This window comes from Cyphomyrmex costatus, unplaced genomic scaffold, assembly GCF_001594065.2.
Source record: "Cyphomyrmex costatus isolate MS0001 unplaced genomic scaffold, Ccosl1.0 scaffold164, whole genome shotgun sequence".
NCBI lineage: Eukaryota > Metazoa > Arthropoda > Insecta > Hymenoptera > Formicidae > Cyphomyrmex > Cyphomyrmex costatus.
The window spans coordinates 2,088,836-2,116,648 of record NW_017275653.1 but is presented as its reverse complement, the minus strand read 5'-3'; the positions used below and the strand labels follow the sequence as shown (position 1 = coordinate 2,116,648).

Sequence of the window (27,813 nt, the reverse complement as noted above, 5' to 3'; positions counted from 1 at the left end):
GATTCGGGCAAAGTTGATCTCTAAATGCAGTCTCTTTGCTGATAATGAGCTTTATAAAATCATATATTTATATAATTAAAAATTTTTGAATACCAAACAAATTTGTTTATTTAGTGAATATATGTGGTTTCTCAAATTCAGTTACTTCAAAGCATTGAAACGCTTCTTGCAAACGTTTATTTTGGAATATCTTGTCATTAATTTCGAATCCTTACACATTGAGCGTACATTTTTTTTCTCCAACTTACACGTAGATGTTAAGCTCTTTCAGTATATTTGCTTGTATCTATTGAGATGTCCAAAAATTCCATTATTCTACCATTCTCTCTCTGATTGTATTAAATTCTGCTTTCTCCAAGCATTCATAAATTCTTATCAGTTCAAGTACCAAGTAAATATGTATGCGACAAGTAAAAGTATGTCGCCATCTTCTAATTCGTTAAGTACACTTGTGCCCACGTACTACACATTCATTCAGAAAATGTTTTGTATCTGCATTAAAACTCCATCCGTATTATAAAGTCAGCAGCAATTTTTAATATCTATTTCAAATACACTGAAAGATACACTGAAAGAAAAGATTGGCTGCTGCAGTAATTTAGATGGTAAAATGTTATACTGTATATTTAACCAATCCTTCTTTCAGTGTATAAAAGCAAAAAAGATAAATTAAAAATTCTGTGATTATGCATTAAATTAGATTAATTTGGATCAAATATATATTAACATGTTATTCTGAATTTGTTTACACAGCACTTCCAAAGGACGTCTTGGGAATGTCCTTAGAATGTAAATATCCAGTGGACATCTTTAGAACATCCTTTCAAGATTTGTGCTGTGGATGAGCTTGGAAATAGTAGTATTTTAAATTAAAGAAGTAAATATATAATTTCTAATTTGCACTTAAATTTTTCAAAATGAATTAAAAATTTAATAGAGAGAGAGAGAGAGAGAGAGAGAGAGAGAGAGAGAGAGAGAATGAGTTATAAAATTACAAATCGCGATTCTTTGTATAATTGCTATAAGAAAGATATTTTTGTAAATGGCATTTTTATGTCATTTGTCATAAGCTGACTTTTTAACGTGGGCAAAATACAGATTTAACTTATTCGCGGTATTTGTGCATTTATCTCTATTGATATAGAGTTTTATATTTTATCGCAAGTGTTTCCACGTCTTTTACGTACGCGTTTCCATCTTGATACCGTTGATTCTTGCAAATACAATAAAAAGGTCGTTAATAAATTGAGAGTCCATTGACTTCGTCATGCGACATCGTTATACTTGACGAAGACTACACTTGAAAAATGTCATCGGAAGCCCGTGGTGCAACTCTCGTGCCGAAAATGGTTGCTGGCGTTGTCATAGGCGCGATCTCGCTGATCTCGTCCGTTTGGGTTGTGTTTACGTTGGAAGTAGTTATCGCCGTTGTTAAAGTCGCCGTCGTCGTCATCATCGTCATAGTCGTCGTTTCAATGGTGTCTGATACGTCATCTGATGTCGTCGGTACCTGCTGTAAATGTAATTTTTTCTTTGTCTAAAAACTCAATGTACGACAATCATAGTTTAATTTTTCAGTCTGCTTTACATTAATTATTAAGTACCTACATTTAATGCAACATACTTTTCAGGTTTCAAAGGATATTTTGTACGTAATGATAAATCCTTTACGGAATTTTAAAGACTCATCTATACACAGAAGTCGTAGATGGTCGTAGGATCTCAAATATTATAGTAGAAAATTGACCAATTTAATATTGAAAGGCAATAATTAATCACTTACTAATTATACTTTATAAGTATAAAATTAAAAATTTGTTGTTTGATGCTTTTTTTTAATTCTTCAAATAAATAATTACCTTCTTTTAATAATAAATTAGCCAGTATTAAATTTCTGTAAGAGATTGTAATAATATATTTTAATAATAATAAACGATTTGTTAGGACCATATAATAGGAACACACAATAAGTAAGAAATAATGCCTATAATATATTTTAAATCAAAAATTTAATGGCAAACAATATAGTGCTGCTATGGTTATCGGAATTTGAGTTTCGTAATAATTTCTCAACGTTAAATTACCACTAATGATGATGATAAACAACGATAGATGTCGAATCGCAATATCGGTCGGAAATGACTTACGTCGTTGTAAAAAACTTCCTTCCCTTCTTCGACCGAAGGCAGCAATTCGTCTGTGGAATGGGGAGTCCTAGGACTAGGCGTCGGTACCACCTGTTGCTGTTGTTGCTGCACATGCTCTCGTTGCTTAGCTAGCCGAAGTTCCTGAAGCGCCTGGCGTTGCTCCTTGTCGTTCCTCTCTTTCTCGAGTCGACGTGCGCTGTAGCTACGGGATGAGGACGTCGAACTATGAATCGACGCTAAGCTAGGACGGCGGGAACCTACGCGAAAAAAGACCACGTCGTAGGGATATCAGTGTATTCTCGAACAGTTCTACTTTCTATGCTATGAGAAATATAATATAATATTGAAAAAGGAAGTAAAAAAGATTCTATATATTATATATAAATATATATATATATACTAGATAATCTCTAATCTGAGCTAAGACTGTAATTTCTAACAATAAGTGCGAAACTGTAATATATATTCTTGCGATACCTTCAACGCGATAAATATTCGATGAAGCGGTGAGAATGGAAACTTACGAAGAAATGCCGTGCTATAAATTGAATAAACGGAAACGTGAATGAGCATACGGGAACGGGAGTAAAAATAACAGTACATTATTAAGAAAATAAACAGTAACAGTAGAGATGCAGCAATAAAAGTAAATTAATTATTAAAAATACGAACGTATATTCTTGATATTTTTTTGAAGAATTTAAATACATGCTAATTATCTTATTTAAAAACGCTAGTCTACAAAATGTGCTGTAATAGTATATTTTACAACATAATCCTTTGTATAATATACCTAATTCTGTGTGTAATATATTCTGTAAAATGATAACTCGTGCATGTTGAAATTAAATTCAAGGAAGTTAAACCGTATTTATACAGCCTTAAACATGCCTAATTGAAAAATAGCATTGGAGTAACTTATGAAATAATAAAAAGAAATTTTATAAAAATACTTTGCATTTTGTATGTATGTGGTATTAGATTTTACTAAAATTTAAAAAAATATGTAAGTTTAATTGTGTGTGATAGTGAACTGAAATAGCTTGTAAGCATGTGACATGTATACCCGTGTGAAGTTGGCCCCCCAATATTAAAAAATCGATTTTTTTCTTCATGCATTCGTTTGCTCATTGTTTGCTCACGAATGCTCAGTTGGAATTTTCGTTTGCTCACTCTTAGTTCAAAAGATTTGTGAGCAAACAAATGCATGAAGAAAAATATCGATTTCGAGGGATGATATATACATATGTTTAAAAAGCAAGTTTTTGAGAAATATATTGCCAAAGCGAGCTACAAATTATACAAAATATTGTATATATTATTTTGGTGTATAGAGACTCAGTTTTCCGGTGAGAAAATATTAAAAATGTCTATCGACTGATTGAATATTTGTTCTTCTATTATTGTTAATTTTATAAAATACTTTTCAGCTTCTCGTGGACTAAATCCACCGTGAAACTGGTCTCTAATTATTGTTGAAGTAATTGTATATTTATGTGTAAATGTGCAGCGAGCTAGCTAGTGCGTAAAGATTTCGTGTCTCTCTACGTCTTACCATAGAAACGAATCACTTGTAAACGAGCAACGAAATCGGCCGCTGCTATCTTGCTATCTCGTAACACACTTGTGATGCATTTTATTCACAATTTCATATTTCTTTTTTTTGTAAATATGGACCTATTGCCTACACGATTTTTTTTTTTAATATTTTATACATATTTACGAAAACTTACTTTATTAATTATTTTATCTACGACGTTGGCAGCCAAGGAATTATTTTAATCTCTGAGTTTTAATAAAAATGTTATATATATTTAAATCGTACTGATATGCAGGGTGTTTCCTCTAACTTGATCATTTACAATATCTCCGTTGTTTAATGAGAAAATACCACAAGAGATTTTATTTGATTCGAAGAGACATATATATTATGATGAGCAAAAAATATTATTTAGAGAAAAATTTTTTACTTATCATATGTGCCTCTTCGAATTTAACAAGATCTCTTGTGGCATTTTTTATCGTATCATCAAAAACAATGGAGATATTTTAAATGATCAAGTTAGAGGAAACATCCTGTATATTATATATTAATACGATTCTTGTTAACTATATTTAGTTGTCCTAACATCAGCGTGTATGTACTAACAACTAAAGGAATGCATGAACAGTAAATTGTGTTACATGTGATGTAAGGACAACTAACTGCAGTTAACAAGGATAATTAACTAATTATATCCAAAACTGTAAATTTGTGGAAATTGTGGAACTATAACATTTTCAACCATTGAGTAAAACTCGTTATGGATGGACGAGATTACCAAGAGCCGGGATTTCGAATGAAACATGGACGTCTAACAATAAAACAACCATCGACAACAGCTAGTTACCATGACTATGTAATAGCAACAGCGACAATGATATGATTCGGCATGAAGCATCGTTGCATTCGTTGCTACTGTCATCATTAATTGTCATCATAAATAACCTTCCTTTCGCAATTACACCACCGTTGTCAGTACAAGAAGCGAGCTGATGAACATAGAGGAAGTGAGAAAGATAAATAGAGAAGGATAGAAAGAGAAAGCGAGAGAGAGAGAGGGGGGGAAAGGGGAGAAGAAAGACAGAATTAGAAAAGACAGAGTTACACACAGCAATGATAGGAACACATAAATCTGTCACTGCCAGATGATTATACTTGTATGAATGAACACAGTGATAATGATACCGATAACAATGTTGCCCGATGAAGGCAGGCATGTTATTCTTTGTGTCATGTCGTTCACATATGAATCGAGTATATATAAACGCAAACTGAATTTTATATCTAATTGATTATCTAATTGGGCTGGAGGAAAAATTTTGTAGTATTTTATTAGCTCAGAATTATATATTGTATATTTAAAAAATTAACGATTGTATCATTCGGGGGGTAGAGCAAAGTTTTAGCTTAAAGAATTTGATTTTTTAGTTGCGGTACGTTTTTAATGGAATTATGAGCAATTAAAATCAAAATGTTCCTTTACTTAACTCACGAATAACTCGGGAACAAAAAATTGTAGGGACATTTTCTAAACACAAATCTGTTTTGGTACATAACAGATCCATAAAGTGAGAAGAAAAATTTCCCCTTGTTCAACTTATAGTTTTCTGTATATGTAAAAATTATCAAAAATTTATATAAACTAAAAAATTATAAAAACCTTTTAAGAGTAGAAATTTCAAGCTTTAAAAGCTTTTCTTCAAATTTAAATTTTGTTCATTTTCGATGAAGATATTTATGTGTATATAGTTTTGAGCTAACAAAAATCGCAGAATTTTTCCTCCATAGATCGATAAGTAAAAGACGTAAACCTCCAAAAAAGGATTACGACAGGATGTGAGGCATCCAAAGAGCAATAGAGAGAGAGAGAGAGAGAGAGAGAGAGAGAGAGAGAGAGAGAGAGAGACACGAGAGAGAGAGAGAGAGAGAGAGACGAGATCGTCTACCAGGGCCGTCAGTCGTTCCCTCGGCTACGTCACTAAGGGTACGTCGATGCTTGTTGCCGTCGTTGGTAGTCTGCAGGTGACACGATATAAGCAAGATAGCGGCGGCCCGTGCCGCACCTGCTTTGGACGCCGGTACCAGGGGTCCGCGGCTACCGCCGCTGCTGGGCCTCCTGGTGAACGCGCAGCTAAGAGGTCCGGCGCTGTCGCTTCGCTGGCTCGATCGCGACGACGGACGTCCGTGTAATGCCAGTGGTATGCCTGTGAAATTTATTTTCGGGGAGTTATTTCCGCATAAAAAGATACGAGCTGTTCGTGTAATGGACGGCGCTTTGGATCATGGCTTTTTTTCACGTTTGTGATGGACGTTTTGTTTGACCTTTTGGACGAGATATCTCGGTGAGCCAATCGTCCGACTTTTTAAACGAGATATTTCTGTTTCTATCTGTTTACTACGTCAGATATACGTTACGTGCACCGATACTGCAATATATTGCTTGGCGCGATTCAATATTTTTCGATATAAAAGAAACGGTTATGTAACCAGAACAAAATTGATACCATTTTTGTTCAAAACAAAAATAAAGTGAGATAAGTGCTCGTTCCATCGCGATGTTTGTTTTATGAGATATTTTGAAATTATTAAAAAGAAAACCATGAGTACGAACAAAAATTTCTCTTTTTATTATATTATTTTTTAGTAGGAGGACATATTTAATTTTTCCTGCTCGAAAAGATGCAAGATTTTACATTTTTTGAATTATCCTTAAAACTTTGTTCTTTTGCTGCATCTTTTAAGTATAGTTTGATGTATGACGTCATAAGTAACGAAGTGAGACGAGAATAGATACTTCTCTCTGGAATATACTATGCATCGTATCGATATATAGATATCTTCTATTGATTTCGCAGAAGCGAAAGTAGGTTCTCCACGAAGGAGAATTATTATTGTCGAATTTCTGTGTATGTTTCATACGAGGATGCAAATGATTTATGAAAATCGTGAGTGATTTGCTCATATTTTGTACGAAATAGCAAATTTCCTTCTGTACAATCATAAATTATGTGTTATTTTTTAATATAAAGATATTGTGAATTTTGAATTTAAGGGAAAGGCTCTATATTCTGAGTTTGCTTATGAACTACAATCTCAGTTTTTTATAGCCAGAATAAATGTTTTTAACTCGGAAGAGAAGATTGAAACACATTACGTAAGATTACGATAGTACACGTTTGTGAAAATGGTCTGTTTGTTATTGTACAAGCACTACGACCACTGTAATATTAGTTATAACATAAATACTCTGAGCTTTAATATTTTTTATTTTAAAAAAGTGAGATATTATAAGGCACATGTTATCAATTTTAACAAACAATTCAATAAAAGTAAGTCCTAGCAATTATTACTTATATTTGCGATTAATTTTTTTGGTAATTGCGATAATTATATAAATTCTCTGACCTACTGAACCTTCCCGTTTATAGAATATCGGAATCAATTAGCCGTTATTTATCCGTGTCACTGAAAATTTGTAGGAACGGATTAATACTTGCGATTAACTTTACAGTCCAGAGCTGACGTGTTTGTCGTGATTGCAATAACTACAAATTTTCTGATCTAGTAGACTTCATAGAATACCGGAATTAATTGGTCGTTATTTACCCGTATCACTGGAAAACAGCATGGGTGGCGCATGATTGGCATTGGCGAAATGCCGCGGCCTTGAATACCTCGCCCTGCTGAATAATTTGAGTACGAAGCATATCATCGCCGTAAAGATGGCTATCCCCGATGCTATGAAGAGTAGGGTAGGAATGTCCGTAGTTATCAGCACCAGATCTATCAGGTCAGATTACGACGAATTAAAGAAGGACACGGCACGATACGGATCGAGAGAGATATCAAAATTATCGCTTCACTCCAATCGCGAAATTTATTTCAATGCTTGCATTAATAGGCCGAATGTATACAACGTTAGACTGATATAAATGTAAACTGATTTATACGCTAAAATAGATAATAAAAATTATTAAGTCGACGGAATTTTTAATTACAAAGATGTCGCAATTGGATTACAAGAGTCTAGAATAGGTGTGATCGATGTGATCGATGTGAGAAATGTCAAAGATAAATAGTATACCCTCCGCGCAGAAAACCTTCTTGTTAGGCCTAGACAGAGCAACCCTGTGATATCCCTCCTCACAATCGCATACTGCATTGTGCTGAACCTGCGTGCACGTCGAATGTTGATCCGCAAAGGTGCATGTCGCACGATAAAAGCACTGCTCTCCGAGCTTTTTGGCTGAAAGTAAGAATCGATAGCTCGAACTTACTTATTGAGGAAACGTATCTTTTATTCAATAGGAATTTAACCAAAGTTCTATCTACTTAAATATCTGATATGGGTTCGACTCTTTCCTCAAACTGTCAACACAAAACTCCGTTTAACTCAAAGTTTTATGTCTTTGTATTGTAGCTTGTAACGTTTCCCATGATGTCTATTGATTTGTCATTTTTTAATCTGACGTTTTTGATATAAAATCAGACAAACGTTTAACTTGCATATCATAGTTTTAGAAATTCATTTATGGTTCTCTCGCGCTTTGCGTTTTGTGTAAAATAAACGAGTGCACAAAGTCTTTTCATGCCGCCGGACTTCATTCAGGCCATCAGGAGCGCGCGAACATTTATTTTCACCGACCGTTACCATGGAAGTTATGATATCGGAACGACCTACTTGTTAGACGTGAGGGTAACTAGTTGCTAGCTTTTACATACGTTTGGCACATCCCTTGGTAGGCCCGAGACGAACGGGGTAGAACTTTTCGCACTCGCAGAGGCCAGTGATTGAATCACAGAACACGTGCTGTAGCTCGGAATTGCACGAGGATACGACATCGCAAGGCGAGCCCAAGTACCGTCCTTTTTCTGCAAAGAGTCACATGAATATTTAAATTTTCACTTTAAATATCATTAAATGTTTTTCGACACACAAAGAACTCTTGATACCCGCGATAAAAAGAATAATTATGAAACCGAAAATTTACATTTGTGTTAGTTTTTCTTGACTGAATACAGTTTGAAATTATTACGGCTTATTTTTTTCTACAATATTGTTTTATATATTTTTAGAGCGTTGCGACATAAAATGTGCTTCGTAGAAAAAAGTGATAAATAAGTTACCTTTATGTGTTTATAACTAATTGAATTGCTTTCTTCAATCTGGAAATATTTTAATATTTCCCTGCTGATGCCCATCAAGATAAAAAGGACTAATACAGTCTGTATAGTTTTCTATTACACTGCAATTCGATAGTTTTATTGCAATAATATGATTAGAATGTGAACAACGTAAATGATTCCAAGTTGCGCGATTTATTAATTCAATTGTTATTGAACTTTAGATATATCTAATTGGTAGCGCGCCAATTTATTTGTTATGAGTTCACTGCCAGACTATTGTAACAGTATCCTTTGTCGATTTTGCAGCAGTGAGCCAGGCTACAATTGCTGACTCTCTTTGGTGCCTTTGACACGCTTCCGAACTGTATTGTGCGTAAATTTCCTAATCGAAATTCCCTAAAACGCAAACTGATATATTCTTCATATGCATTTAAATAAGATAAATAAATTTTCTCATTATTTATAATGGTTATGTTTATTATATAAAAGTTGCTTATACAAATCTTGTCGGTTATTAGTACGTCAATGATATATTTATAAGGTGATGAGATATAATTCGCAAACAATCAGAATATATAATATTTATCAACGAAGTTAACTGCAAACGTTTCGAGTTTGGATTACTATTGTAGTTTGTACTTAACTTTCGCACTAAAGAGAATTCAAATCTAAAGTCAAAACGTTTGCAGTTAACTTCGTTGGTACTCGTATTAGTATTTCGATTGTTTGCGAATTATATCGTCGCTTAATACTACTAATAATCGCGGAGATTCATATGCACAATTTACTTGTATAATATATTTAATTTATTTTTGAAGCTACAAAACTATTTTTATTTTAATTATAGATTAACTACAAAAATAAAGGATTGATTTTTTATTACAAATATTGCAAAGTTTCTTCTTAAGTCTTTTATAATAAATATATATATATATATATTCTTATTTGCAATTTTAAATATATATAGATATCTTTATTTGTGAAGGCTTACAGCGCGCTTTTGCGCGGGCTATGTTATTCGGATCAACACATAAATTGCTTATTTAATGACAACGACAGTCGTGCGTGATAAATGCGCTTCGTGTCATTTAGCGGCGCTATGGACGCGTATGCAAATGCAGAGATTTCAATATTACAGACCTCATTGTCTTGCGGATAATAGCGTCCGTGCAATACAGTTTGTGTGTCGTTTTGCGATGGTCGCGTACTCCTTCAGTTTTACAGTTGAAAATGCACGCGGCCTCGACTGGATTTTCTTTAGCAGGTCGCATTTAAATTCACACTGATTAAAGTTCATTGCACGCGTACGCGTTACTGCTACGTCGCGTGTGTTTTATCAAGCTCTCTCATCAAGCGAAAATTTAGATTCGCGTGATTTACGGAGAGTTTAACGGAAAGTTTTAATAACGTCTGATGGATTAGCACGTGCAGTTATATACACTAAGTATAATTAAGAAATTATGCGTTTCAGCCATTAACATTATCTTAGATTACATTAATCAAATAGGTACAAAGTTCCAAAAAGCATGTCAAATTAAGTGAAAAGATATTTTAATGAGCACACTTATATCGCGCTTGCTAACTTTAATTATTCGCGTGTAATCATTTATATACTTCTCGAGCAGCTTATATCTTTTAATTGGAAATTAACTCTTTATTAACAACATGAAATTTTAATTCTTCCGTGAGCCTTCGAGAAATTGGGATTTTTTATTTGTTCTGGGTTATATAAAAATCTGAAAAATTTTGGTATATTTGTCAAAGCTTTAACATAAGTTTTTATCATCACAGAAGTTGGATTGTATTTTTTATTTTTAAAGATTTTAATTTATATATACCGAAATTCATAATCAAAATATCGATGTTATTTTAAAAAATTCTATGTTGCCGGTGAAGACTTTAGTAAATTTGAAAAAATTGATGCTCTTCTCTCGTTTTGTCATTTATCAACTTTTGTATTACGTACAACTATAACTATTGCGACTAAGTTTTGTCCTTTCCATTAATCCGTTTGCATCTTTTCATTCGATTGCATCTTTCTAGTTGAAAATATAGATGAAAGAGCAACAAAATTGTACGCCGAGAAATGCACTATCCCTTCCCGTGATGAGCTCTACTTTTAAAAAGAATGTAGGCACAACGTGCAGTTCAACTAACACACGCGAGACTAGGGAACGGAGCTTGCAGCATCCATTAAAATCAATACCGGTGGCGTTCCTGGCGCGAAAATCAAGAAGAACATGTTTCCTTTTCAGTTAACTCGACGCGTGCGGCGTTAAGACGAATCGCTGGAGGCACTTTTCATATCCTTTAGATAGAACGTAAGAATAGCGCGTTAGGTGTTTATAATATAAAATCGGAAAGAGATAAGTATAAGAAGATCAAAGCGAGATAAACGAAATAAAAATTGGTCTTTATTGAAATAAAAAAATGTGCATAATACAAATGGCATTTAACAAAAGTATAAATGTTTAAATAAAACATTTCATTAAAACATTAATTAGTATAATTTTTTAAAGTTGAATGGAATATTTTAATAATTATTGTAGTTGATTTAAAATTGTTGCAATTAAAAAAATTTTTTATCATAATTTCGAGTAATTTAAACAATTATTTTTTAAAAGAAAAACCATATTTAATAAGGTTTACTAAAAATGACAGATCGTATTTTTTTTAATCAGCTAGATTAGATAGGTTTCATAACTTTATCTTGAAAATTGTGTTTAAATATTTGACGAATTAATTTAATCACTTTCGAAGATACATACATTAGAAAATGAAGATATACCTATATGCTTTAATGGATGAACATTCCAGAGTTAAGTGTTCGTATAATGTGGAACAGGTGCATACAGAGAGAAGTTTGAGATACACCATCTTCGTCGATCTATTGTCTTGCGTGAAAATAGAGCATTGTTGTGTCTAGGACGAACATGTTTTGATTATAAATTACGTTAAATGAATGTTAATTATTGAATAAACTCAAGCGTAATTATAATAACTTTATCTATTACTCTGCTCGTTTATTTTTATAGCGTATCTTTCTTTGCATTATTTAATTTTCGCCTAATTGTTATTTCATTTTCTCAAACAATTCTTGACTCGTAAAGTAATTCTTTCGCACAATTGGATTAGCATAATTAACTCTTCAGAAACTTAGCATTATTTTGTCATGTTTCCTTAATTTTTATATTTCTTTTCTATATTTATCATATTTCTTGATATTATTTAATTTTTTACTGATAATTATATATAGAAATTAGTTTTTTTAAATTTTAGAAAAGATGATAAATTTATTCATTAAGAAAGTTATATTTCAACAAGTTTAAACGATGTTTGATGTTTAAATTTGATTTTGTTCTCACCTACATCGCCTAGGTAACGAACTAGCATCACAATGCTATTATCGAATCTTATGAATTTTAGCTTCCTTTTTTAAAACGTCCGATTCTGTAATATATCGGTGACTTTTTTCGATTTACAAATTTTAATACTCATACATCACTCATCGGTTTTGATAGAAATTCTGATCGACGCGTTTCGATAGAGATATACTCGAAACAATTTCTACCATGTGTAGCAAATCATGTATAAAAAATTGCCATTATCGAATTTTAATTTAAGTTCAATATCATCGCCGGAATAATTTCCGTCAAACAGTTATTCTCCTGCTATCGATTGCTATATTATTCAGTTGATATGCGCGAATCGCGCTCCTAAAACCTCTCACCCGTAAAATTTGCGAACCAGTCTTCGTCGAGGTCGCCATTGTCGGTGGCTATCTGCTCTTCCTCGTAGACCTCGGCGTCGTCGTCGAGGTAGCTCGACTCGTACACCGCCGCGTCATCATCACCTACCGATTGCTTTTGAGCCGGGCTTATTATTTGCTGCGGCGTGTCGCTGGTGCAGGGTGCAGGTATCAGGAAGACGACGAGGCAGGCTAGCAGGAGCCAGCAGCAGCAGCAGCAGCAGCAGGTCAGTCTCAGGGCGGAGGGAAGCGCGCTCATCGCCCCCGCGGCGCGGATCAACCCCCGAAACCGACCACCGACGGCGCATCGACATCCTTCCCCGTCGCCTGCTCTCCCCTCCCTCCCTCCCGCCCTCCCGACCTCCCCGGCGCACCTTCGCGCCGTCGATGCCCCAGGGAGAAGCGCCTTACGTCGCGTTCGTCGTGCGTTCGTCTACGTGCGTCCGTATCTTCCTACGTGGTGGCGTAATAAACGTTATTACCACTGCGAGTCCGCTGTGCGCTCGCACGAGCGTACGCGAGCGTACCGCTCGATGGCGAAACTTGATAACTACACTGCACGACGAATACCACGAAGTGACACACCGACCGTTTCGGGCACCGCTCGAAACCGCTCCGCCTCGTTCACTGAACGGTCCTCGCGGGGCAAGAGCGACACGGCTGCAGCTGCGCGCGGCCGCTACTCCGACGCGACGGGCGTCGCGGCGCCCCGCTTCGCCGTCGGTCCACATCACGTCGATCGAGAACACGGGGTTAGTCGCCGTGGACCTCTCTCTCCGGAGAGAGTGCAGGGGTGGCGGATGCATGTATGTTCATTAGTTTATCGGTCAGCCGATGCCATTAGTTTTCATCTTTCTCTTCCTTGCGCTAAGAGACTACTGTCTCTCGCATCGTTTAGAGAATTGATGCGCATCGAGAAATCCCTTTACAAATTCATTCGGCGCCACGAGTGAGCGTGTCGGTTTACCGAGTGTTAAGTTACGGCGTGGATCGCCGTAATCGATTCGCATTCGGGAGAAGGGATAAAGGCAACGAGAGACCAGCACGCCTCCAGCCTTTGGTTGGAGTTGAGTCTTATCGCGGAATAAAGTTTCGCTGCATTATCGTTGACGGACATCTACTGGTGGCAAGGCTACAACTAGGGCAGTAATTACAGTCTAAAGGAGGTGACCGATATGTTGCGGCCATATACGCCGAAAATATTTAGAGAATGTTCGTTATTGTCGAGCAGTGTTAAACAGTTTCAATTACGTCATGTCTTGACATTACATTGCCTGTTCACACGAAGCTATTCATGGACCAATGATAATGTTAACGATTCACTGCAATGGAATTTATCCCAGTAAATTATAATAGCGTTCGCGTTAGATGAATTATATTGTGTGAGAAACAGTTTTTCTATAAACAAAAATGTGATATTGTAATGTCGGTATTATAAACAAGCACGAAAATATAAGATAAACAATCTTTATTAAATAATATCATTAATCAAATTACGAAACGCTTCGACTCATACAGAAGTCCTCTTCAGTCATATAATAAATATTAGAAATAACATTAAAAATAAAATATATGGAAATCCGTCTAATAGTCATGTTTTTAGTCAAGTCATTAGTGAAAGAAAATCATCACATAAAGTAATATTCGCATCATGATTCTAACATTATAAAATTTTAAATTGATAAAATATTATAGTAAAAAAGAATAAAATAACTCAGATAGTGTATAGAACTTACGAAAATTTCAGATGCTCTATGTACAATTTTCCTTATTCCAATTAAAATGATAAAAAGTCAATTACAGATGTTCTATGTAAAACAGTTGTCACAAGAATAAAGGAAAATATGTTTTAGTTGTCGAAATGTCAAAACTTATTTGTTATTAAGATGGTAAAAATCAAAACAAACAATCATATGTTTTGTCTAATTTTAGACAAGAGGAGATCCTTCAAAATATTCTGTCTTGTCGGAACATTGCATTCAGTATGATCATACTTTTGACTGGGACAATGTTCAGATAATGGATGTTGAATCTCATTACAATAAAAAACCAATTTCAGAAATGCTTTCTATTAAAAAACAGGAGAATGGTATCAATGCACAAAAAGACATTGAAAAATTAGACAAAACATATGATTGTTTGTTTTGATTTTTACCATCTTAATAACAAACAAGTTTTGACATTTCGACAAAACATATTTTCCTTTATTCTTGTGACAATTGTTTTACATCTGTAATTGACTTTATCATTTTAATTGGAAGAAGGAAAATTGTACATAGAGAGCATCTGAAATTTCCGTAAGTTCTATACACTATCTGAGTTATTTTATTCCTTTTTACTATTTTATCAATTTAAAATTTTATAATGTTAGAATCATAATGCGGATATTACTTTATGTATAATGATTTTCTTTCACTAACGACTTGATTAAAAAACTCTACTTTATTGTTACAATTGTACTATCATCATTATTATGTAACTATTACAATTTATTCTTGACTGTCTCCTTTGGAGTGAGATCTCGTTGCAACAAAATCTCGGTGCCATAAGATTCTCGCACAGAGACATGTACCAACGGTCCTGTTGGAATAAACATTTCAAAATAGTTATCTCATTGTCTAATAAAATATAATACAATAATAATTATAGTTCTTTGTTTTAATATTTATAAAAATGAGGAGAGCATCTTAAAAAGAGATTTGATATCGCGGATGTTGTGAATTTATCACTCGCGTAAAGTGACATTTCTGATAATTTATACGTACAGCTAAAAGTAGTCCGTAATCATTTTAGTTATACTCTTGTTGAAGTTATGTGTGATAAATTTTGGAAAATTGCAACCAATTTCTCCTTTTGGCGTTTGCGATATATAAAATATGCTTTCGCTGTTAGACCTATGGCTACTACTATAATGACAGTCACGAAAGACCAAATTATTTTGGCATCCGTAATTGAAGTATTATAATGAGACGTCATGTAACAAGGCAAATCTGCAATAAATAAATAAATAAAAATAAAAGGATAGTACAATAGAAATAAAGCTAATGGATTAAAATATTTTTTTATAATAGATAAAATTATATATTATATAAAAGAATCATATTTTTAACATTTTATATTATTTTTATCAGTTTATACTTTCCTGTAAACACACAAGCTTCTGTTTAAACTTTTTTTAAGCTAGTTCTATATTTTTAAAATTTTATAAAATAAACTAGAAGTGTTTAATTTGTTTTTTATGGAAAAAATTTTCTGATATTTTGTGAATAATGTTTACTAATTTTTTAGAAGAGTTAATTATTTATGCAATACACACAACTCCGCCTTCATTCGTTGTTATATCGACATTAATATTTATATAATTTGTATAATTAAATGAAAGTTACTTTAAAAGAAATTATATTATATAATAGTTATTTAAAAATAATGTTTTCTCAAATTATTGAAATTCTATCACACTTCTGAAAACAATGTAATAATAACAAAATTTAAAAAGACATTAGCTAAAATTTTTCATAGATAATTAACAAAATGTTTGCCATTACAACTGAAAACGTCATTGTTTTTCTAAGCTGTAAATACCTTTATTAAACAAGCAGCTGATAAAAAACGTATTGCCTTCATATTGCATATAGCAAAGTGTTTCGTTGTCAATAGATTTGTCGCATTCACAATACGGCATGTTCTCGAAGAATCGTATATCGATTTTTGCACTATCATTATGAATTGTGATACTGCAATGATATATGCAAATTACAAAACTCGTCTAGCAAAGTATCGAATAGCTTTTTGTGAGAAACGGGAAACAGGCGAGTCGATAGTATTCACCTGTTGAGATCTTCGTAATCGTCAGGCATCACCATCATGCACATGGTCGGTTGTTCGCAGTCCTGTCCAGTCCATCCGCGGTAACACGCGCATTTATAGGTAATGTCAATATCGTCAATGTGGTCAACGACACAGTCGCCACGTTCGCTACAGTTACGGTGAATACATTCGGGGATGCATTCGGGGCCCAAATGATGGTTCAAGTTCAGTACGAAATCATTACGACAAATGCATTTATTTGGGCCTATGCAGTCGCCGTTCTTGCAGCCCCTTTCGCAAATCGGGTTGCAGATGATCCCGTATTGCAACGCAAAGCCGTCGTGGCATTCGCAACGATTTGGCGCCGTGCATGTCCCGTTGGAACACGCTGGGTAGCAGTAGGGTACGCAATCACCGGCCGTGCCCCTTACGTAACCATCATTGCAGATACAAATGCCGGATTCGTGGCATATCTCGTTAACCCCGCACGAGAACTTGGTGCAGCGAGATCCAAGAAGAGGACGACAAATGCGTTTAAGCGAACTGTTATATAGAGGAGAATGAGGCTCGATCCACAGTGGATAGTGATTCCTGTTGCAAGTGCACACGTTTGGTGCGGTGCACATACCATTGATGCATTCGAAGTCGCAAATTGGTTTACAGGCATTCTAGTTTAGACCAAATAAATTCTTATAAGTTAGTTGCGATTAACGAATTATTCAAAAATATTGTAATAGATTCTTTTAAATTTAACAATTGCTTCGAATCAATAATACATGATGAAATACAATATAATTTTACTGTACAATCTTTACATCGTATTGGATATTATTGATGTCAGTAGCTACTCAAGGATGAAAAAATCGAATATATACTGGCTATTTCAGTCGTGGTAACAAAGCAAATTCTAGCTAAATTTATAAAAGATTTTATTTTAAAAAGGAATCTTCGAACTCTTTGTCTCTCCTTTAAAAGATCTCAAGTAAAACATGATAAACGTTTTTTTAATCTTGTGCGTGGTCTCAAAGTTGGAGTTATATATAGAAACGTATTAATCCTATCAAGTACTTCTTTTAATGATTATAATTTAGAAATTAATTAGAATTTGATAAATATGTTCATTGCGAATAACTACAATTTAATTAAAATAATCTTTTACTGACATTAAAAAAATATTTATAAAGAATTATGATTTCGAAAAAAAATCGCTTTCTCGTGAAGATTGAAACCTTTCTTTAAGCGTGATGAGTTCATTTTAAACATTGTGTCAAGAATTATGGTAATAATAAATAAAATAAAACTTACATCTTATTGTACAGTTATACTTGCCATTGTTATGAAACCTATCCTTGCGAGCTTATCTTTTGAGGAAAATGAATTAATAAATCTGCGATATCCTTTGGAGCACCTGCATACATTGGGCGCTACGCATTCTTCGTGTAGTCCACAAGGCATCGAGCAGTTTGGCTTGCACGTTTGATTCGTTTCGTCAAAAACGTATCCACTATCGCACTTCGGTTTGCATTCGTATGAGAAGTTGATCAGTTCGTAGCCGGAGAGGCATGTGATGCAATAGTTAGGGGCTATGCAATCAAGGCAATTAGTGCAGCCGTTAATGCAGCATATTTTAACGGCCAAAATAATGATCACGCCGTAAAGTAACTCCATGATTTGTAGCTCTTACTATGAGATCGATATTCACTGTGATGTTTAAACTGACCGTTGCGATGTTTCCTTCCTATATATCATCTCGTTTATCTTAATAGGGTTTATGTGTGTATATGCATTAACACATTTCATGTTATTCTTTAAAAGCAGGATGTTATGTACTATCAGAAAGTTATTCAAAGCTTGCATATGTATTCGTAGCGTAAAGCTCGTTTTAAAGTATTGATACCATTCGTGTTGAAGAAAATTCTCTCGAGACAGGATTATTAGAAGCGTAAGCATTTATTTTAGTATAGAAAATATTATTTTTATTCGAAAATAGAGGCAAACGTATAGAAGGTATATATATTCCTCTATTTTATTTGTACATACAGGATATAGGATATTCTAAAAAGAAATTTCTAAAATAAAAAATTAACAAAAATTTAATAGTAATTTATCATATTAACGATTTTATCAGGAGTACATATCTTGTAATTTTACCTTAATTTATAATTGATTAATTAAGTTAATAAAAATAATATTATTATCATTAGTACAAGAAGCTTATATATTAAGATTTTACAAATACTTTTCATATTAAGGGCTATCAGAATTTGATTCAATTAGTCCTTGTGTCGACGTATTGTGCTTGCAAATTATCTGAACACTGCCTGTCAATAAAAATAATAATTTATTAAACTTTTTATTTGCTTTTTGATATTTATATCTCTAATATTTTTTACAAAACTAAATTTAAAAATATATAAATATAGATTTCTAATATATTAGAGTTTGAATAAATCTAACTTTATTTTCTATTAGTGGTAATTGCTTAAGTGCTTTCTAAAAAGATCTTTTCTTTAATCAAATGTTTTGTTATATATTTATCTATCTTTATCTTTTAAACCATTTTACAATTAACGCTGAATTAAATAAACATGCATAATTGAAGAAAAATTTAATACACATTTTATTTCAGATTTTAGATATAATATGTCCAATAAAAATTAATATAATATGAATACCTAGCTCCAATTGACTACTTCGACGTTTTCGCGATACCACGTATATGGTTATTGCTGTTAGAAGTAATATTCCACCTATAATTCCACTTATTACTTTGATCATTTCTCCTTTCTCATATTGACTTAAATTGCTCAGTGGGAGGCATTCTAGTATAAAGAAATGATAAGAGAAATTCTTATCAGTTTATTGAGGAATAATATTTTAGAACTATTATGATTCGTACAAATTTATTAAAAAATTAAAGCATAGTCTTAAAAAAATAATTTATATTACGTAAAAGAATATTAACTGTATTGCGAGTACAAATCTATTCAACGAAACACAAGAAATTCTAAGTTAATATTATTAGTTTTTTAACAAATTTATATGATTAAAAAACTTGTTTTAAACTTTTTAGCTTTTTAAATGTAAAAATGCATTAAATTTTAAATATATTAATTTTTACTTTAAAGTTTAAAATATAAATCTATTTATAACAAACCTTCATTCATTAAGCAACCAATTTCCGCCTCATTCTCTGTATTATTGCCAAACATCTTAAAACACATAGTTTCATTGTTTATTTTATGAATGCACTCGATACAAGCTGGATTATATTTAAGTATATGTTCAATCGTAGTATTCTTTTCTTCTATAATTTTTAATCTGCAAGAAATTAATAATTAACAGATAATTATTTGTGAGCAACTTATTTCAGACATGATCATAAAACCAAATTCTTCTGATAATATAAAAATATCTTAACGTTGCGCTCATTTTTTTTTTTTTGTTAATAACGTAAATAAAATTATTTCGTTACATGATAAAATGCTTAAATATATTATCCATTATAATTTTTATCCGTTCTACGAGAAAAAGATAAATTTATAAGGTACTTTATGTACACTCACTGCTCAGTTCTATTATCTCCATCCTTCAAGATTAAGACACACAATGTTGGGCGATTGCATTGTAATCCAGTCCATCCGTAATAACATTCACAAGTCCCGTATTCCTCAACGCACTCGCCGTGAGTACCGCAGCCATCCTGACACGCGTGCACGCAGGTACCTTCGACTTTCACGAAACCAGCATAACAACGACATTCTCCTGGTGCCATACACTCGCCATTATCGCAATTCTCGCAATGCGGCAGGCATCTACTTCCGGGTCTCGTTCTATTTTCGGGAGCAACCGAAGATCGAGAGCTTTTTACTCCGAATCCGAGATTCGGATTCGCAGGAACGAATCCATCGTTGCATTCGCAAACCTCGGGCGCAACGCATGTGCCGTTGCTGCAAGTCGAGCAGACGGGCTCGCACCCGCCAATTTCCGCGTTTCGATAACCATCGAAACACGTACAGAGATCCGGCGCCGTGCATGTGCCGTTGCCACATTCGACGCCACAAATTGGCTCACATCCAAACGGAACGTTTTTCCCGTCGTAATAAACCATGCGGTAACCATCCTTGCAGACGCAGAGATCGGGCGCCTCGCAAATTCCGTTTGTCTCGCAAGCCGGATGACAGATAGGGTCGCACACTACCTTAGATTTCATCGACGAACGATAGCCCGGATTGCAGCTGCATACATCGGGTTGTACGCAGATACCGTTCTTGCAACTCGGATTGCAAATAGGCTCGCAGAGGCTCGTACGATTGCCTTCGGTAGGTTGGTAGCCCGAGTTGCAGATGCATTTGTTTGGCGCAGTGCAATATCCATTGATACAATCAGTCTCGCAGATCGGCTGGCATTCGTACCAGGAATTGGATAAACGATAGCCCGAATCGCATTTGCAAGCCTCAGGTGCGGCGCAGAAGCCGTTGACGCATCTCTGGCTACATGTAGGTAGGCAGAGATAGTTGTTTATCGGCTGATAGCCGAAAATGCAACTACACGTAAACGGAGCGCTGCAGAATCCATTTATGCATTCCATCAAGCAGATCGGCTCGCAAACCGAACCGCTAAAATGTAGCAAATTCTGAAAACCAATTCGTGTGAATCTAAAGAATAAGCTTATAAAGCTTCTTGCTTTACAGCAGAAGCAACAATAGACTTTAGAAATATTTAGCTTAGATACAGATTTGATATAATTATTATTTAAAGTCGCTAAAATAAATAACTATTTTATTTATAGTCAAGCGATAATTATAGATCTTGGATTACTGTCACGTTTTACATTTAATATCATCTCTCTCTTGCTAGTTTAATACTAACGATTTTTTCGATTTCCGTCTTATTAGCCAGGCGATATCCAGAAAAACAGGAGCAAACATTCGGCGCGGTGCACACGCCGAACGGTTCGCAAGAAGTTTCGCAGTAAGGCTTACAAATGTGCTCTTCTGTCTCGTCGCCACTTAATTGGAATCCTTCGTTGCACATGCATACGCCAGGCGCAGTGCATCGTCCATTGAGGCAAGCCTTTTCACAGACTGGTTCGCAGATATACTTTGAATTCTCCAGCAGCCCGTAGCCCGCGAAGCAGCTACAACTTTCAGGAGCTACGCAAGTCCCCATAACGCAAGCTTCACTGCAAACTGGTTCGCAAACGTTCGAGGTGTTCAATGAGTAACCCTCGTTACAGGTACACACATTGGGAGCAGTGCATTCGCCATATAGACAGTCACGCTCGCACTTAGGCTTGCAGGTAAATAAGTCGGGTATATCAAGCTCGTAACCATCATCGCAAGTGCAGACATTGGGGGCTGTGCACTTGCCATGAACACACTCTCTTTCACAAATAGGCTCGCACATCTAAATACACGAGAAAGTGTAATCTTTATTATATAATATTTTTTGTATACTCTTTTTTTATTTATAAGATGTCCTATAAAGATCCGAACGCTTAAGAGGAGATTCCTGAGATTATTTTGAGACGGAAATTCTAATTATCAATACCAAATATTGAGGTTATAATAATTTTTAAATTTGAATCCCAGGAATCTTCTCTTAAGCATTCTTCGGGTCTTTACTCGACACTTTATATAAAACTTATCTTTGATCTTAATATCTTTCTAATTAATTGTGACAATCATTATTTTTATGACATGCTTAACACTTATTTAATCTTTTAACTTTTATTTCGTGTTCAGATTGATATTATATTAACTAAGTTGAATTTAAATTAAATAAATAATATTAAATCCCATAGGACCCCGTACATGTGAGAACACAACCAATAGATCTTTAACGGTTTATAACTGAGTCTAACTGGTGGCTAATCTTAGGTGCTTGTATACTCCCGTGAATTATTTATATATACCGGAAAGATCCGTGTGAATTTATATACTACGTTTAATCCTTTAAAACTGCGTGTTAAAATGATTTTTCGGTCTTAAAACGCAAACTCTACTAAACTACCGCAATAATATCACGAGTTACATTGATTCGTAATTTAATAATTCGGTGCTCTCTTTACGCACATCTTAGAATGTTCGTAATGTTGAATGACGTATTAAAATCTGTAAATAATTAATTCTTATTGTGAAAATTATTTCGGCCAAGAATTAAACCCGGATCTCTAGCATTTCGTGCGACCGTCTTAGGTGTTTAGACTATCGAGGCCTTAATAATGTTCTTCGCAATAATTGGCATATGTAAAAACAATGTCTATTTCAAGCGGAATTATATAAGCATCTAAAATCCAGCTATAGGCATTATTTAAATTAAATTAATAAATCAAACAAATTGTTTCTATTGTTTACTTACATTAGTTAATTCAACGTCACTGGAAATGTTTTTATATCCATCCAGACAGAGACATTGGTCAGGTTTATAGCAATATGATCCTGTAGGACACGATAAATGGCAAATAGGTTCACAAATGTAACTACTGTTTGTCAGTTTGTATCCAGAATCGCACATGCAAGTGTCAGGTAAGACACATTTGCCATGTATACAAGAGACAGAACATATAGGAGCACAGCCGACGTCAGACTCTGAAGTTTTAGTGTCCACAAAAAAGTACCCAACATTGCAGAGGCACACGTTTGTTTTCGTGCACGTACCATTTCCGCAAGGAGGTCGACAAAATGGTTCACATTTTGAATACAATTTTGAATTTAAAACGTCCCAGTAGTATTTACGTTCAAATCCATCACAACACTCGTATTCTAAGCGCCATGATTTGCGAGACTAAGAATAGAAACAAGATTTTAAATATTATTATAGTAATATTTATTTATATGCGTAAAAGTATGTAGAGTGCTAAACAAAAAAAACGCTGTCTTTGTGGAGAATAATATTATATAAATACACACACAGAATATATTTGATAAAAGATGACTTGATTAGCAGAGTGACACTTATTGAAAATTGAAATAATATCTTTTAAATAAAAATTTAATAATAGTTTTAAAATTTTGATATTAAATATACAAAATATAAGCTGTAAATTTAATTGGAGGTAATATATTATTATATCAGTAATTACTATTTTTACTTTTCTATAATTTAATTCGTTCTTTTTTTAATCATTTATCTAAAAAAATTATATCTTATGTTGCGAAATAATTATTTTATTTTCCGATAAATATAAATATCATTCTGTGCGCCAGACTTATGTATTTAATACGTTTTAAATTTTGATTCTATCATTTTAATGAGAATATTACTTGGAATAGAAATTCTATGGCATAAAAATTCTTACCTCAATTTTATAATTCCATCGAACGCGGGTTTTAAAAAATATACCCCATGTTTTTTCCTTATACGTTTCCAAGTATGGAACTTCAACTGTTTCCATAAAACTGTAAACAGCGCATAATTCTAACATTATTAGCTCACTTACCGATTATACATTGCGATATCATTAAGCATTATTTTTATTCATAGAATATAGCAAATTTTACCTAATAAGTTTACTACAATTTCCCACAGAATTATCACTTGAAGTTATAGTAAGCAATTCCACGTTAGTAATCAATTCATTTTGTAAAACGACAAGAATAAATATTACGTACAAAAGTTTCATAATTGCCGAATATATTTCAACATGTGAAGAGAGATCCAAATGAGGACAATCGATCAGCGTATTGTTAAAATGTGTGGCGAAGTATATTACGTCGCAACTTATACTGAAGCTTCTTCTCCTCTTTGAGCTATGAGAGTAGCCTGCTATCAGAATCCGACAGGATGTTAGCTGTTGTCAGGCAGCTACAATTAAATCCAAGTGAATCTCTGCTTATCAGCAAAGTGAGCTTCTTTAATTTTAATAGTTCTATTTTACATAAATTGCCAACAACTTTTGCAACATTTGGCGCTACAATCATTAATTTATTTGTACGTACAAAAGAGATTACATGCGAATAAACAAAATTAAAATTTTATTAAAGACAAGTTGACGAAAATTCTGAGTAAAATGCTATACTATCGTTTCCAGTTCATAAACCGTGAATCATGTTGGGTACAAAGTACTTCGCATCTCATTGTGGAAATAATAAAGATATATTAGATATATATAAGTACATATATATAGTATATATATAACACTAACAGTTGCGGAATATCTTGTGAATCGTTTTTAAGAAATATGCATTGCGTCGAGCTCTGGAGAGAAACTGCATAATTGTTTTATGGCGTAAACGAATCGATTCCGCGTGTTTAACAGTGCATAAACGGGAACGTACGTTTTCTTGAGCGAAACTTATGTGAAGTTGACGTATTAGGCCAAGGATGCAGTCCGCATTAACCTATTTACAATGCAATAACATTAGTTTAAAATATACTGCACGCGATTACATTTGTAGTTAGTCATAATGTCATTTTTACATATTCTTTTATAAGATTGTAAAATTTATAGAGCGCTTCTATTTTTATACATGACTTTATAATCAATTTTTATGATTTATTGCAATTAACGTATTCATTTGTCATTGGAGTTTTACATATTTAACTCTGTTTATTTACTTCGAGAAGATTATGTTCTCTGATTATACAACGATATTCATAGTTATCGCAATCTTAGAAGCTTTTAAATGTATGAAAATATTTTATTTTATTTTCATATTATTATTTTTTATAAAGTCGCCGTAATTATTAATTTAGATATATCGCGCGAAATAAAAGACACATAAGAATTATGTATAATTCACATTATCAGTTTATTTATACAAATTCAGAGTTAATTTCATAATTATAGTCTGAAATTATTAGTTTTATCAAACCACATTGTTTTTAATATCTAACCATGTTTTGTATGCCAATTTGTTTATTCTGGGACGCATCTCTGCCGACCCTTGACACCTTCCTTCCGGTATCCGGGATTGCATATGCAAAAGTTTGGCAAGGTGCACACACCGTTCGGACATCCACCCGCGCACACCGGTACGCATCTTGAACGCGTACGATCGTAGTCGTCGTACCTGTACCCATGATTGCAGGTGCATTGATCCGGTCCAGTGCAGCGGCCGTTCAAGCACGGGTACTGGCACATGTCCGCGCTCGTACTTACGTATGGAATACACCTTCCGGTATCGGGATCAATGCGGAATCCCGGATCGCAAACGCACGAGTTTGGACCAACGCATCGGCCGTTTGGCCCGCAACCGTATCGGCATTGCGTCGCATTAACCGTGGGTGTCGTCATAGCGATGCATCTGCCAGTGTCGGGGTCGACGGTGAATCCAGGTTCGCAGGTGCACCGATATCCGACGCACACGCTATGCGGACCGCAGCCATATCTGCAATCGCCGATGGGCTGCGATATCGGGGTTGTCGTTACGGGGATGCATCTGCGGGTGTCAGGATCGACGGTGTATCCGTATCCGCACTGTGCTGAACTTGTAGTACTCGGTACGCATCTACCGTTGTGGCGGTCTCGCGTGTATCCAGGTCTGCATCTGCAAAAGTTGGGTGCGACGCATTCGCCGTTGGGACAACCGTTCGGGCAATGCGGAACGCAAGACTCGGTATCGCCGTAAGCGTTGGTGTATCTGTAAAACAATTTACGATATGATTTATACGCTTTATCGATCAGTCAACAAAGAAGAATGTTAAAAAATTTTGAATTGTTAAAGAATTTATTATTAAGGGACAGCATCCGTAAAATGTCCCACTAAGAGACACAAAAGTCAACAAAAATGACTTTATTTTAATTCTCAACGTCAATATGTTTGTAACAAAAAAATCATTGTTTTTATTCGATTGCATAACGTCAAAATAAAGTTATCTTGACTTTCTCTTGACTTAGATACATAAGATCAACTCAATACTCATTCTGCAAAACCAGTAATCTACAAAGTTATTACATTATAACGCGTGACTGCACTTCAAGCGGCAACATTATCTACGTAGATGTGTTACGCGAAAATTACAAAACGACTGATTTATCTGTATGCTAGCGATTTCACGCACGATGTATAATTGCCTTTAAAGTACAATATACATTTGACGAGTTTACAACCGTTGATTTCATATCTGTTATCGCAGACAATCCGCTTTGTAGGAATAGATTATTTACTATACGTAATGTATTACGTGCGTAAATCAGAGTTTAATTATCGCGCGAAATGTCGATGAGAAAGACATTGCGCAGTCGGCGGAGATCGGAGAGATTCAAGATATCGGTATTTGATTACCCTTCGTCGCAGGTGCACACGCCTGGTGCGCTGCACAGGCCGTGCACGCAACCGCCCTCGCACGTCGCCGCGCACTCCTTGCGTTCATTCAGAGCGTATCCCTGCCTGCAGCTGCAGACGCGCGGTGCCACGCACTCGCCTTGCATGCATCCGTCAGGACAGATCGGTTTGCATTGGCCGTCGATCTCGTCGTAGCCCAGTCTGCACATGCACACCTCGGGCGAGAAGCAGTAGGCATTCTCCTGGCATCGATAGGAGCAAACGGGCATGCAAACGCCATCCTCGGAACGCCATCCCGACGGGCAGCTGCATACGTTCGGGGCTGTGCAGCGGCCACCGAAACAACCGCGTTCGCATTGCGGTTCGCATAGGCCGCTCGTCACATTGCGCACGTAACCGTCGCAACAGTCCAAGATAGTGATCCAACCGTCAGGCTGACGAATAGAATTTGTCTTATAATCCCTTTGACGCGGTCAAAGCTATTTAAATTGTTTACGTTCGAGTTTTTTTCAGAGAGAGATTCCTAATCGAAATGCACAGAAAATATCGCATTCTGAAATTTTATCTCTCAAGATATCTTTGTTTATAGAGAATAAATTTAAGAATTTTTTCACAGGTCTTTTATTTTGAAGAAACACGATTACTTACAGGATGGCCACCTTCGTATGGTTGAGGAATAGTATTGTAAAGCGATCCGCTGGCGTTTAAAGCTAAAACATGGCTGTAACTGAAAGGCGTGAATTCTAAATATTATTTTGAAGCAATTTTTGTACGAAAGAGTGCAAGCAGAAAATAATGTTCGCGTCGTCAGAATTACGACGTTCGTCTCGAATTGAAAAAACTGATCACTTACGGCACTCTTTTATGGCAAAGGCCATTTTGCGAAAAGTTACTGCTACTGTAACTTCCGCTTGTAGGATAACGCGGCCGATGCCCACCTTTGACACCGTCAATCGCCCAGGTGCCAACACTGAGGCACGTAAAGACAATCAAGCAAATTAGTAATCTTTGCATGTTGCATGAACGATTGCGAATTTAGTACTGAACTTATTTTCGGTCAGAGAGTGGGCATCTTCGCGATAAGAATGTTGCAAAGGTCATCGGTTTTCATCTTCTCTCGTTAAATTTCTGATTAAACTACGCAACATTCCCTGTTCACGGAAACGGTTATCGACTATGCGTATATCGATATATTAGAGAAACCAAATG

The 27,813-nt window shown here is 34.8% G+C and overlaps 2 protein-coding genes across 2 annotated transcripts; both read right to left on the bottom strand.

The window, feature by feature from the left end:
- Positions 1-1,004: 1,004 nt before the first annotated feature.
- LOC108771656 (uncharacterized) lies at positions 1,005-12,824 on the bottom strand. Its single transcript, XM_018536997.1, has 7 exons — positions 12,548-12,824; positions 8,413-8,562; positions 7,775-7,936; positions 7,297-7,473; positions 5,637-5,894; positions 2,148-2,404; positions 1,005-1,513 (listed from the first exon to the last, which is right to left on the bottom strand). The coding sequence occupies exons 1-7, from the start codon at positions 12,822-12,824 to the stop codon at positions 1,295-1,297; spliced, it is 1,500 nt and encodes a 499-aa protein (XP_018392499.1). The 3' UTR covers positions 1,005-1,294.
- Positions 12,825-15,047: 2,223 nt separating this feature from the next.
- On the bottom strand, positions 15,048-27,627 carry LOC108771655 (fibrillin-1). Its single transcript, XM_018536996.1, has 15 exons — positions 27,458-27,627; positions 27,253-27,331; positions 26,605-27,038; positions 25,248-25,959; positions 23,878-24,167; positions 23,676-23,775; positions 22,736-23,161; positions 21,245-21,781; positions 19,939-21,008; positions 19,530-19,693; positions 19,048-19,194; positions 17,789-17,955; positions 16,394-17,040; positions 16,148-16,299; positions 15,048-15,145 (listed from the first exon to the last, which is right to left on the bottom strand). The coding sequence occupies exons 1-15, from the start codon at positions 27,616-27,618 to the stop codon at positions 15,048-15,050; spliced, it is 5,184 nt and encodes a 1,727-aa protein (XP_018392498.1). The 5' UTR covers positions 27,619-27,627.
- Positions 27,628-27,813: the final 186 nt, after the last annotated feature.

Bases quoted from the DNA above. Each gene is read 5' to 3' on its own strand.
- LOC108771656 (XM_018536997.1), bottom strand. From the start codon at position 12,824: ATGAGCGCGCTTCCCTCCGCCCTGAGACTGACCTGCTGCTGCTGCTGC. The intron at 7,937-8,412 runs GTATGTAAAAGC...TCTTACTTTCAG, and splicing joins TACCAAGGGATGTGCCAAAC to CCAAAAAGCTCGGAGAGCAG. The intron at 2,405-5,636 runs GTAGACGATCTC...TTTTTCGCGTAG, and splicing joins GGGAACGACTGACGGCCCTG to GTTCCCGCCGTCCTAGCTTA.
- LOC108771655 (XM_018536996.1), bottom strand. From the start codon at position 27,618: ATGCAAAGATTACTAATTTGCTTGATTGTCTTTACGTGCCTCAGTGTT. The intron at 27,332-27,457 runs GTAAGTGATCAG...CACGCCTTTCAG, and splicing joins CTTTGCCATAAAAGAGTGCC to TTACAGCCATGTTTTAGCTT. The intron at 24,168-25,247 runs GTCCCAGAATAA...GCCTGACAACAG, and splicing joins TCAAGGGTCGGCAGAGATGC to CTAACATCCTGTCGGATTCT.